The sequence below is a fragment of the Agelaius phoeniceus genome, chromosome 1 (assembly GCF_051311805.1).
Source record: "Agelaius phoeniceus isolate bAgePho1 chromosome 1, bAgePho1.hap1, whole genome shotgun sequence".
In the NCBI taxonomy this organism is placed as follows: domain Eukaryota; kingdom Metazoa; phylum Chordata; class Aves; order Passeriformes; family Icteridae; genus Agelaius; species Agelaius phoeniceus.
The window spans coordinates 37,338,809-37,351,173 of record NC_135265.1 but is presented as its reverse complement, the minus strand read 5'-3'; the positions used below and the strand labels follow the sequence as shown (position 1 = coordinate 37,351,173).

At 44.3% G+C, this 12,365-nt stretch overlaps 2 protein-coding genes across 4 annotated transcripts in view; one reads left to right on the top strand and one right to left on the bottom strand.

The window, feature by feature from the left end:
- Positions 1 to 214: 214 nt before the first annotated feature.
- On the bottom strand, positions 215 to 11,899 carry LOC143693356 (uncharacterized). The gene is made up of 3 exons (XM_077173995.1): positions 11,353 to 11,899; positions 6,044 to 6,970; positions 215 to 5,016 (listed from the first exon to the last, which is right to left on the bottom strand). The coding sequence occupies exons 1-3, from the start codon at positions 11,897 to 11,899 to the stop codon at positions 4,988 to 4,990; spliced, it is 1,503 nt and encodes a 500-aa protein (XP_077030110.1). The 3' UTR covers positions 215 to 4,987.
- Positions 6,228 to 12,365, top strand: part of SATB1 (SATB homeobox 1) — a 92,042-nt gene continuing 85,904 nt past the window's right edge. For all 3 annotated transcript variants that reach the window (XM_077176587.1, XM_077176586.1, XM_077176578.1), the window contains exon 1: positions 6,228 to 6,363. The gene's annotated coding sequence lies outside the window, so the exon portion shown is untranslated. The remainder of the gene's footprint in view (positions 6,364 to 12,365) is intronic.

Here is a 12,365-nt window from a genome sequence, read left to right as displayed (position 1 = left end):
GGCATGAACAGTCCTGAATGGCCACTTAGGAGTCCCAGGTGGAAAAGGAACTAACTCTAAGGCAAACCCAGTGCTTTGAGGTTTAGGCAACTTCTTAGAAGAGGTTTTGTGAATCACAGCTGTTTGTTCCTATGTTTGAATTCCACCCGATTCCCACATTTCAACCCATCCAGATCCTTTTATTGACTGAAACACAAGTATTGACAGACACATCTTTGTGGTCAACAAAATATCTTTTTATTTAGGAAAAAGCAGCAGCAGTTACTGAAAATTATTAACATTAAAAGCATTGAGGGGCTACCTTCACAGCATAATGCCTGTCATAGCTCATCTGACAGACTGATTATTCAAAGTCTGGTGCATCTATGGTTGGGAATCATATTGCAAGGCTTAGGGCCTGACACTAAAACTGCCCTGTCTGTCCACAGGAAGAATTATGCTAAATCCTATTTATGCTTCACAATATTCCTGAAGTGAAAATATAATTTTGCTGAAGTAAAATGTTTATTTTGACATTGTGACTGATATCTTCTACTCTGTGACAAGAAACATTAATAAAAGTCCTCACTAACTAGACACTGTAAACTCTAGACCAAAAGCATGTTTCTTTGAAACTTCCTTATTCTGGGCACATTCTGTTTAGGCCCTTACAAAATCTCTACATTTCTAGAAACCAAGTGTACTTTTGTCTCTAAACAGCACAGTAGTGAGGCATTTATATTATCACCTATAGCAGGAAAAGCTTTTTCACTAGATTTAACAAGAATACAAGAAAAAAAGCTAAATATCTCCTGTTTCTTCTGGGTTTGTAAACCTATTTACTAAGATCTAGTGGCACACCTTGTAACTCCTAGTTAGGTATTCAAAATTGCAACATGACTACAAGTTAAATGTAATTTGTGAAATATATGCCATATTTGATAAAAAATGCATGTAGTCAGAATCATATGATGATTTAATTTGCATAGATGTAAAACCGGAATTTATTATACACAACCTATATTCACAGAAGTAGACAGTCACCTGGTTTCTCTTCACTGGTTTAATCTGGCAGTCTCTCAATAGAGGCAACAGAATTTTTAAAAGCAGCCAAGACAAACCAGACACCAAGTGGAAGGAGAAAAGAACAGACAATGTGCAGGATAAGTGGTTCACACACATATTAATATATCTCCTTCAATCCCTTAAAAAATGATACTTTTAGACTGATGGAAGAGGGAGACGGCAGCCAGGCAAAACAGAAGTGAGTCTGACATCACTGATGCACCTGCAAAAAGTTGATCTTCTTTTCCAAAAAGCAAAGTTTTACGAGGAAATCTAAAGAAGGCACTTTACTTCTTTAGGCAATCCAAAGATCTCCTGTAACAGAGATGTGGAGCAGAAAGCAGTTGGAGCAGTACCATGTTGGAGGGAGGCCAAATGGACTGAGGTACTGTGTAGCATAAGGGCCTGGAAACATGGGCCTTCACTGTATGATTGGAGAGAACTTAAACCAGTCTGGAGATAGACAGATGAATATGCTATTATTGACATGATGCCCACTTCAGTAAAGAAATTTTCAGAACAGACACTCAAGTAGCAAGGTGATATAGGCCTGAGCTCGAGAGATTAGTGTCTAACCAATACAGAGTAGAATAACCAACAGACTGCAGAAATGCACTAAAGACATATTCAGAAAAAGACATCTGACTATCTTCCACTGAGCCACTTGCAAGATGAAACATGAGAAAAGGTTGTGGTACTGCTGGTAATGGCCACTTGCATTTAAGATATGCACAGAAGGCTACTTCAGCATGGTTGTATCTGTTGATTACCATTTTCATCTACAACAGATAACATTTATAACTGGTTGGAACACAGTTCAAACCAAGTCTTAACATTTCATCAAGCTGCTGAGACATCCATGTGTACTCCATGCCAATATGCAGGTTTCTTTGCTAGGTTTCACAAATAATAGCATATAAATAGTTTTCAAAACGTAGGCTGGAGTTTTTGTATGTTAAGAAAGAAAAAATACCCAAATGTTATTTTCAGTTTCTGATGTCCTCAGCTTAAGCAAACCATGATGAAAGCAAGCAGTTATAAAGAATGATAGGTGGCATGTGGTGGTTTTCACTGATATAGCATTATCCACACACTACATGCTGGAAATAAACCATACTCGATAATGTACATATAACTTGGGAACGACACAAGTATCTGAGCACGACTGAGAGTTCTGTTGCTCATCTGTAATTTCAGGCAGAAGATGGCCTTCTCTGTCAACCATGGCTCAACATAACTCTCAAGTACGCACACGTTCCTGAAGCATTTCTTCTTGATAATGAACATTTCATTTCAAAGCCCAGGTAATATCAGATACAGAAAAAAGCCCACATATGTATGTATTTGGTTCCTAGATCCATGTGGATGCTTTTAACCCCACTCTACTCCTCGCTGAACTTCACTTTCCACCCCTCTGTACTCATGTCTAAACATAAAAGTATTTACATGTCTGAAAGGAACTGGAAAGCAACTGTGATATTTCCCAGAGGATTTTAAATCTCTTCTCACACAAAAGCAACACATCATTATGTCACAGTAGCACTTCAATAAGGGGCAGCTCAGGAAGGGCTTCTGACATGGTTATGATTAGCAGATTCATCACTTTCACTACCTCACTTGTAAAAGAAAGACTGGAACAGAAATATTTTCAGTTAGTATTATCCTTCCCTGGAATCAGTTATATCTGTAGGCCTTATAGAATGTGCCATCAATAAGATGGTCTTTGGATAAATGTACTTTTATGCACTGCTGGAAGTACCTAAAACTGATGGGTCTTTGAAATCGTGTGTATCTGTTGTTCCTTGGCAGGTTCTAAATCCACAAATTCATGAGTGGCTTATTGTGATTCATATGCCACTTTCATTTTTGGCAGGTAATGCTAATGGTATTGGAGAATGACTATTTGAATGAGATCTGCACCCACTTCCCTCAAATCAGGACTCTAAAAATGCTCCAAAAGGAGCTGTCAGCATAAATAAAAAAAAAAAAAAACAATTAAAAAAGAATGTGAACACTTATTCTGTATAGGGTTTCAACTCCACAATTCCAGGCATCAGGGATAAGCAGGAGGAACAGGACTTTCTATAGTTCCTGTAGAAGGCTGGGCAAGCAAACATCTAGGGGGGGAAGTTGAGGAAGAGGAAATATCTATGTGTCAGTAATAGGAAAGTTACATTGTGTACCTGGTTTTTAGGCATGCCATCTGTGCTCAGTCATACCAAATAGCTTTGATGACATGCCACAGCTAAAGGACAGGCAATATATGTCTTGCTCCAGTGACATGAATGACACAACTTGGTAAAACTCACTGCTTAATGATATAAATCATAACTCTCAAACACAGTATATGGTTGTCCCATACGTTTTTCAGTGATTAGACTCATACTAGGGATTTGGATACTGAAAGCACTGAAGGAGCATTATGGTGAAAACCAGTGCACACTAGGTAAGCAAGAGAGCCTTATCTATACTAATCCTGGACTTCCCATCATAGTTTGTTGGTTTGTAACAATACCATAACATTCAGCTAATATTGTTTACAGTAGCCTAATAACAAGCAATTCTATTCCCATTACTGCTTACAGTCTGGTATTAAATATTTGTTTCCAAAGTAAACTGCCTGATGTAGTTGAAAAGTATTACCACACTTTTTTTTTAGCCTGAATAAACCTTATCTTTTAAAAACAAAATGTGACCTTAAAAAAGGGTGCATATTTTGACTAATATACAAAGTTGATGGAAAATAAGGTTTATGTTACATTTTGATTTTAAGGGAGGATTTTTCATAGTGCATTTGAGGATCTTTAAGAGGGAGCTTGATCTAAACTCAGTTCCAGTTCTGGATCTGGTCTCAAATCCATGTGTAGCCTAAGGCAAATGTGTTAATTTTCCTGTTTCAGTTTCCCTGCCTTTAAAGTGGGGATAACGTGACTAACCCAAATAGCTTAGCTGCAATTTGTAGCAATGAGTAACTTGATTATTAGATTTCTGAGACATGAAACATGATTATTATTAGGGCTTACTGACCAGCCAGTCAGAAATGTGATACAAATAAAGGAGATGGGTTTTTGACAATAGAAGGATGTAGGTTAGTCAGTCAGTCAGTCAGAGTAGCTCTGCAAGGAGGCAACTTCAGGGAGTGGAGAGTTGGACCTATAAAAGAGAGAATGTTCCCTTTGTACTGATCTCCTATTTATTACCCCATGATATCAAAAGACCATAAAAAGCTAAGTCCTCTCTGAGAAATGAATAGGTCCAAAGCACTACAACAAATCAGCTGCAGGCAAATAAATTTTTATCTGTGTAAGTGAGCTCAATGTTGTTTTCTAGTGGAAATGTCAGAATTGATTAAAGACCTAGCATTTCTATTTAAAATGAGAGAGTAGGGGATGATACATTTTAAACTGAGAAAAAGTCAGAGGACTGATAACATGGAGATAAAGGGGTGAATTAATTTCTGGTGTTGTTGAAGTAATTTGGTATTCAACATATTGAGTCCAAATTTGCACCACTGTACCTAGTATAAATAGTAGTGCCTTTTAATAACTGTGACAAAAATACTCTCCCCACTGGCAAGGTCAATATTATTAATTGCTATTCCTATTATTAACCTTTGGGCTTGTGTATCCTCCATGGATTAATGATTATTCAATAACTGAGCTACAAGGTTAACTTACTAATAGCAATTAATAGAAGGACATACTGCTGGCTAACTAGGAAAAGCAATGACAAATCAACTTCTTGGCCTTGGTCTTGTTTCATGCAAAGGTGCCTACGGGAATTGTACCTGTCAGCTCCCAAAGCTGAAAGAGAAAATCTGCCTCAAATCGAGACAAATAAAAAACGAAGATCGGGCTGACATCCGGGGTCCCCTCTTTCGTCAGTTTCCTAGGGAATATGAAACAGCCTCAGCTTTCAGGGAAACCTGCGTTCATTGCCAGGGTCATTCTCCGGGAACTCCACTTCCAAATCCTGCATCAGCGAAGAGGGGAAAGAAGGTCTTAAAAACAGAAAAAGGAGAGAAAAGTACTTCCCCTAGGAGAAGTTTCATGAATAAAGGCAATTCTCAAACAGCGTTACGGAGGAGCACGTGGTGCCAGGTGAAACACCGGGCAGGAGGACCACAGCGATGCGGGACTCGGCCCAGCTCCCGGCCCGACGGGGCAGCGGAGCTGCCGGCAGGCAGAGGCCTCCGGGGGATGCCTGCCCCCGCCCGGGCATCCCCAGCCCGCGGAGACCGCCAGCGCGGTAGCGGAGCTTCTCTCCCTCGGCCACCTCAAATCGCGGGTGGCCGTGGAGCGCTGCCTGCCCGAAAGGGGCTGCCGCCGGCGCTCTGGGAGTAGCGGCGCGGGGCGGCCAGAGGGCGCGGGGACAGCTGTGGAAATAAAGGAGCGGGGGAAGGATGGAGAGAAGGGGGAAGAGGGGGGCGGGGGCGCGGTGCCGGGGAAGGCAATGCGGGGACGGTGGAGGGTTTCGACCCGAGTTTTGGGGGGAAGGGGGGCACGGCAGGCATGGACACACACAAACCAGCATCCTCCGGCACTTCCACCAAGTCAGCCCCACCGCCCCGCGGGGCCGGGAGCCGCCGGAGGGAAGGAGCCGCGGCGCACACACACACACACAGAGACACACAGACACACGCCACCGCTGCGCTCCAGCCGCCGCTCGCTTCTCCCCCCCTCCCACCGCCGCCGCGCAGGCAGGAGGCAGCGGGCGCGGAGCAGAGCGGGCGGCGCAGGGCTCGGAGACCCCGGCCCCGGTCGGACCGGCCTCCAGCGGCCGCGCTGCCCCGACGGCACCGCCGCCCCCTCCCCGGGGGCAGCGCGCACCTCCCCGCCTGGAGGGGCCGTGCGAGGAGGCAGCGGGCGGGGGGAGCGCGGGCACACACACATACACACACACACTCACACACACACTCACACACACATATACACACACACACGCAGGCACACCCGCACACACACACGCAGGCAGAGGCAGGGCTGCCCCACGCCGGTACCTTGCTGCCCTGGTGTTTTCCGTCCGGGCTCCTCCTTGCTGAGGCAGCTCGGGAGCGGAGCCGAGCGGGCGGGTGCGTGTGCGTGTGTGTGTGTGTGCGTGCGTGCATGCGTGTGCCTGTGTGTGTGTGTGTGTGTGTGTGTGTGCGAGAGCGAGCGAGCGAGAGAGACTCTCCCCCCTCCCCCTCCTCCTCCTCGCTCTCCTTCCTTTAAACGCCCACTCCTGATGGGTGAAAAGACAACTTGAACTTCAGTGCAATTAACTTCGCCGGCGCCTCGGAAGCCGGAGGTGTCGCCGGCCTCGCCCGCCGCGCTCCCATGAGTGAGTCGGTCCCGCTCCTTCGGCGTCTCTCCTCGGGGACGTGGGGGACGGGGGGGGACAGAGCCGTGCCGGGGGCACCCGCCGCGGCGATTTACCCGGCCGTGCCGGCCCGGGAGGGCGGGCGGGAGGGAGGCACGGGGCGGGTGGCTGCGCTCGGCGCTGCCGCTGCCGGAGCCTCCCGGCCGGCACGGGCTCACACCTGCCGCCGCGCCGCTGCCGGTCGCCGGCCCCGCTCCGCTCCGCTCCCTCGCCCGCCGCCGGCACGGGGGGAGCGAGGGGAGGTGGGGGTGGGGGCAGAGGGAAAAAACCCCAAAGTTTGGCAAAGTTCTTACCCAGCGCCGCGCGCCTCCCGGCAGCAGCGGGCGCGGGGCGGCGGCGCCCCCGACGGCGCGGGGCGAAGCGGCGGGGCCGGGGGTCGCGGGCAGGGGGGATGGGGGGGGTCGCGGGGTGGCGCTTCCGCGGGGCGCGGGGGTTGCGCGGGCGGCCGAGCGGCGGCGGCTGCCCCAGCCGGGGGCGCGCCCGTGGCGGTGGGTGGCACGTCCCCCCCGCCCGCCCGCGGCGCGACCCGGCGCTGCCGCTGTCACGGGGAGCAGTGCCAGGAGCTCGTCTGTGTGCTCCAGGATTTACTTTTGATTTTTCCGCTTCGTCTCCGAACCCGCCACTCGAGGTCTTGCTAAATCCTCGCCCCTTTGTCGCCGTGTCCGCCGGCTGCCGGGGGGAGCGCTCCTGACAGGCACCTGCCCGACCCGGAGTTTCCCTCTGCCAGTCTCCAGCTTTTTCTGACTGCGGGAGAAACTTCGCTACACTCTAAGTTTTCTGAAACACTTTGCAGCAGCTCCTAAGCTGAAATAAGTTTAAACTGAGAAAAGCTCTTCGCTGGTTTTAGTCCGTGCAAATGAGCGCAGCGCTTCTGCGAAAATAATTCACAAATTCAGATGCAGAGACTCCAGGGCGTGTGATCTGGAGGTGCCCTTTCATTCTGGTCCGTGCTACTTGGGTGGGAGTTAGCAGCGGCCCCTTATTTCTACTTTATATTATTTTGGTACAGTGCATTCATATATTTGTCTGCTGTAGTCTGCTGGCAAACATTAGCATTCAAGCTTACATTTTTGACAAATGTGCAGACAGGAATAGCATGAATAGGCATCTTAAATATTAACAACCTAAGCATCTGTTGTGAAACAAATTTAATATATTTACTCTGTTTTTCTCACATTGTTAGGAAAGGTTACAATAAGTGTAAAATTTCAGCTGTAGTTAGCACAAGGAATGCTTGGATATTTCACTATCTGTTCAAGCATTTAACACAATCACCAGATAGATATGTGTCAAATCAGGCGCACTATTCAAAAACAACTTGAAACTGTAAGTGTAGAGTGTATAGACATGAATATAGCATGTTCTCTGCAATTTCTATCTTCTAATTACTCTTCAGCACTATTTGTAGAATTTGAGAATGCTCTTTCCAGTCCTGTACTCCTATATGCTCTTAAATATGTTTATACCTACACACACTCATTTTCTAATTCACTTTCTATTTGAGATTGTTATTGGTATTACCTTGCTTTTCGAGTTGAAGCAATAGTTTTGTGAGGAAATGTGAAATAACACAGAGTAGGTAAAAAAATGAGCAGGCAGAAAATGCAACGTGTTCACATATAAGCATGCGTCGGAACAGATAGTGCACAAACAAGGCAATAGAAGAGAAATTAAAATCCTTGGCTAGTATGCTCTGTGTGCCCACTCTTCAGTACAGCTAGTGGAAAAGAAACAACTGACTCCAAGGAATTCCTCTGTCCCTGTAATAAAACTGTTCAGAGTAGAGCAAGAGCACAGAAGAGCAAAGCCTCCAAAAAGGCTGTAGAGCTATTTCAGGAATCAGTGCATTCCTTCCCTTTTTCCCACAAGTTCAAATATGTAATAAATAAGTCCTTTGTATGCAAAATAGTTTACTGGAACAAAAAATATTTAAATGAAATGCTTTTTGTGCATGAATTTTGAAAAACTGGCCATTTCCTTTTTATATTCTTTGTTCTTGATACTTTAAATAGCAAAGTAACTCTCGCAGTTTCCCCTCTCATGCTATTTTAGCGACTCGTGTGAATCCTAACCTGCTGCTGAGCTCCCGAGAAAGCAGTGTGAAGCAGAGTCGATCTGTAAGTCACTGATGGGACACAGTGCTTTGGCAGTATCAGAAGCAGAGAGGGGCTGCCACGCCAGCCCCAGCTTGTGCAGGAGCAGGGCACCTCTTTGGTTTGCAGCGTAGGCCCAGCGGGTCAGGGGATGAGCACCTGCCCTCTGTGGCTGTGCTTCCCAAGGCAGCGCCAGCCCTGCCTGCAGCCCTGCCAGCATCCCACAGGCACCAACCACCACACTCAGCCCTGCTGGGGACGTGGGCACATCCACCCCAGCAGCACTAAAACCTCTTCAGAGAGGTTTCTCTAAAGAAAATGCTTCTCCCACGTTACAGGTTTGGGATAGAGAGGGCTTTACATGTGTGCAACTGCCATTTAGATGATAATCAGTTGAAGTCTGGTGTTCTTCTTAAAAAAAAAAGACCAACAAAAACCCCCACCAAATCTTTTAAATGTATCAACTACTTGATTTTTCAAAGTACTGTTACGTTTTTAATGTCACCTAATTTTTTTAGTCCAAGTATTGTCAGAGGAATTTGAAGTAATTCCTTAGGTTTCCAGCTGTATTTGAAAAAAATTAGGAAGATTACTTTATTAATAAAATAGCTCATAATATATAGAAAAATATATTAAAGTATATTTCTGAATTAAAACTGGAGGAAATATGACTTCTGAAATGTTTTAGTCATATTTCTAGGAACTATGGTATTTTAACATAGACTCTAGTGAAGCATTTTATTGCCTTCTTGTATATAACTGCCATTGCTCTCTCTAGATATATTTAATATATATCCAGTGAAGCCACAAACTTTCCTTCTACAACAGTTTAAACACATCTGGAACATTTTACTTTCTTATAATTTATGTTAATAGATGTAGAGTGTATATACAATCTTCTCAGACATCATTGCTTTTTCCAAAGGGGAATTTTTTTACTTTCAGTCAGGGAATATATTTATAAGAACAAAATAACTCAAAGTATAGGCAATTCTATATATCATTTTATTTTCTGTTATATTAGGTTGATTATATAAAGCTTTCATTTAGAGCGATGGGATGATGAAATTACAGAGGAGTGATTGGCTTTTGTTTTTTCAAATGGTTCAAGTTGAGGGCTGCAAAAATGAATGTTTTTTGTAAAGTTCTTTGAGTGCATAATATTTTTCATAGAATTCTGACAAATTAATTTAATAGAAAAGCCACAAGTCTCTTAGCCAGGTAAAATGGAAGTTCTGTTTTTGCCGTTATAGGCATCAGGCTTCAGTAACCTGCTGCTCTTGTGGAATGAACACTTTCTACTTAAAGCTATCATGCACCTACTGTTTATTTACGCTGCATTAAACTGACAGCACGGCAATCAGAGGAAAAAATATGACTTACTTTCCTGAAGTAAACACCAGTTTATAGGTTAGTGCCTGTATTTATATTCCTGTCGCCACTAAATAATGGCTGTCTCCATTTTAATATCTACCTGTGGTGTTACCCAGAGCAGCTGACTCCTCCTTGTTTAAAACAAGCAAAAAAAGAAGGTGGGGGTGAGGAAGAGAAGAAAGTTTTGTTATCATTCCACTCTAAGAGGAACTTAATAGAAAAGTGATTCAGTATTCCTTTCTGTGGCAAGCCGAAGCCAGTTTTAAAGACATAGTATTCAGTTTTACTTGGTGTAATTGAATTGCATCTCAAACAGGGAAAACAGAATTCCTTAACAGTATTTGTCTATCCAAGACACTGTAATTGTATATTCAGGCAATGGCAGATTAAGGGCAGAAGCATTTTATTAATAACTGAAAGCACATATGTGTGTGTGATGAAAAATGTTCTGCAAATCTGTCACTATGCAATCAAGTGCATTTTTTAAACTTTAGTTGTCACAAAGTTGCTACTGATTCTAAAAAAAAAAAAAAGAAAAAAAGAAAGAAGTAAAACAGTTTGACGGTTAAAGAGTAACTTACAGTTCTTACTGCCTGCTATACGGAAATTTTGTAACTTTGTAAAGTCAGTCTCAGAAAGCCCTGTTGGTGTTACTTTTAATCTTGGAGTGATGAGTCCAAGTAGCCGGCATTTGAACTGAAGATAACTGCAGTCAGAATAACTCACAGTTTGTAAAAAGCTTCTCTAAATTCTCTGTTGAAGGACTCCATTAATAACTTTTACCTGAGAGGTTAATTCCTCCCTCAGATTCTCAAAGTATTACACTTAACACTAAGTTGGCTTGTTGGTCAGTTCCCTTGGCTGTGGTATCATGAACTCTCAACAGCCCTGACCACAGCTTGTAACTGTTATTTCCAAGAGGATATACTATGATGTTCCCTTCAAAAATGCTGGTGGTTTTGAACATTTGCCATCCTGTGGCATTTAACTTTACCACAGTTATCACCAACACTTCATTACATAATGGGTATCCATTCTATTGCTTTACAAATGTCAGCTTTCTCATCGTTTCTGCACAGCATTGCTCTCAGTACGTTTGTCTTGATAGAGATTAATTTTAAGGAGACTTGCCAGCACTGATCTTGTACATGTGCTCTGATCTGGTCCTTGTGCCCTGCACCAGTTGTAACCTACTCCTAATCTGTTTTATCTGGTGCCTTGTACTAGGAATGGCATAGTAATAGTAGAGTACAGTAGTAGAGTGTAGTAACATACCTCAGGCACTGTCTGAATTCTAAATATTTCCTTTTAAACTTGCTGAGCCTGACTTTGCTCCCATGCACGCTGGTGTGTCACTGCAGAGCTTGGTTTTCACCGTTCCTGTAGAGGATCAGTGTTAGGTGTTCAGATGGGCTGAAGTATGCACTAACACTCGGTATTTGTGGCAAGGTCCACCTTTCAGCTATTTATTTAGAACACCAACGCACAGCGATCTCTTTGGAGATTGATTCCCCTGTGAAACACTGTGCATTTGCTAGGACTGGGACTGTAAGTCTTGCTTCCACCGGAGTGCAGGCTAGCTGCTGTCTCTGAGCTGTTGTAAAGCACTGCTGGTGACACCTCTGCACAGCTGTAGGCTGACAGAAGTCAGCTCTCGCTCCCTCGTGCTTTGCTGCTGTGAACTGTGGGTGAGAGAGGCAGAGGAGCCTGCTGGCTTGCACATGGGCCTCGGTCACCCCAGCTGCACCTGGGTGCAGAACATCAGGACGGGCCACGTCTGTCAGCTGCGCTGGCCTTACATAACTTCCAGGGACTATCTGCTCTCTTTCCCGTGGCGCATTATGACATGATATGACCTGAGGAGATGAGGGAGGTGCTTTAAACCTCAAGTGCATCTCGTCTTCCCGGGATCCTGCTCTGACAGGATTTATCTGGCCAGCAGCAATCATTTGTGGGTCGTTACACTTGCTGCTCGCTAGACGAAGTGGTATGCACTCAGACCACCTGTGCTTGGAGGACTGTCTCGTCATCTTTTCCGGTGTCTTGACTCCTGGTTCTGGTTTCAGCTCTGAAATAAAAGTGTAATTTTGGGTTAATAACTGTCCATGCCATATTTGTCATCTTTGATGCTGTAATACTGATTTTGAAAATGCTCAGCACATAACTTCATGTGAAGAAAAAGGAAGCTGCAGCACTCTATCCTTTTATAAATGCAGCCTTAATATGCTCCTGGTTTATTTACCCAGCTATAAAATTAGTAGTATACGTGTTTCATAGAACAGTGAAGGATTAAGTAATTCTTTATATTTGTAAATTAGTCCTAGAGTGGAAAACATTTTTAGCAGAAGTGCCAAGAATTGCTGCTCTGAACTCAAACCCACATGCAAAGGTATGAGAAAGGTATTTCCTTTTCAGTAACTGCACTTAGAATATGTGTCTGGTCATAATAGCCAGGTAATTAAAAACATTTTCAATGAAAAGGAGGAAAGTTCTAAA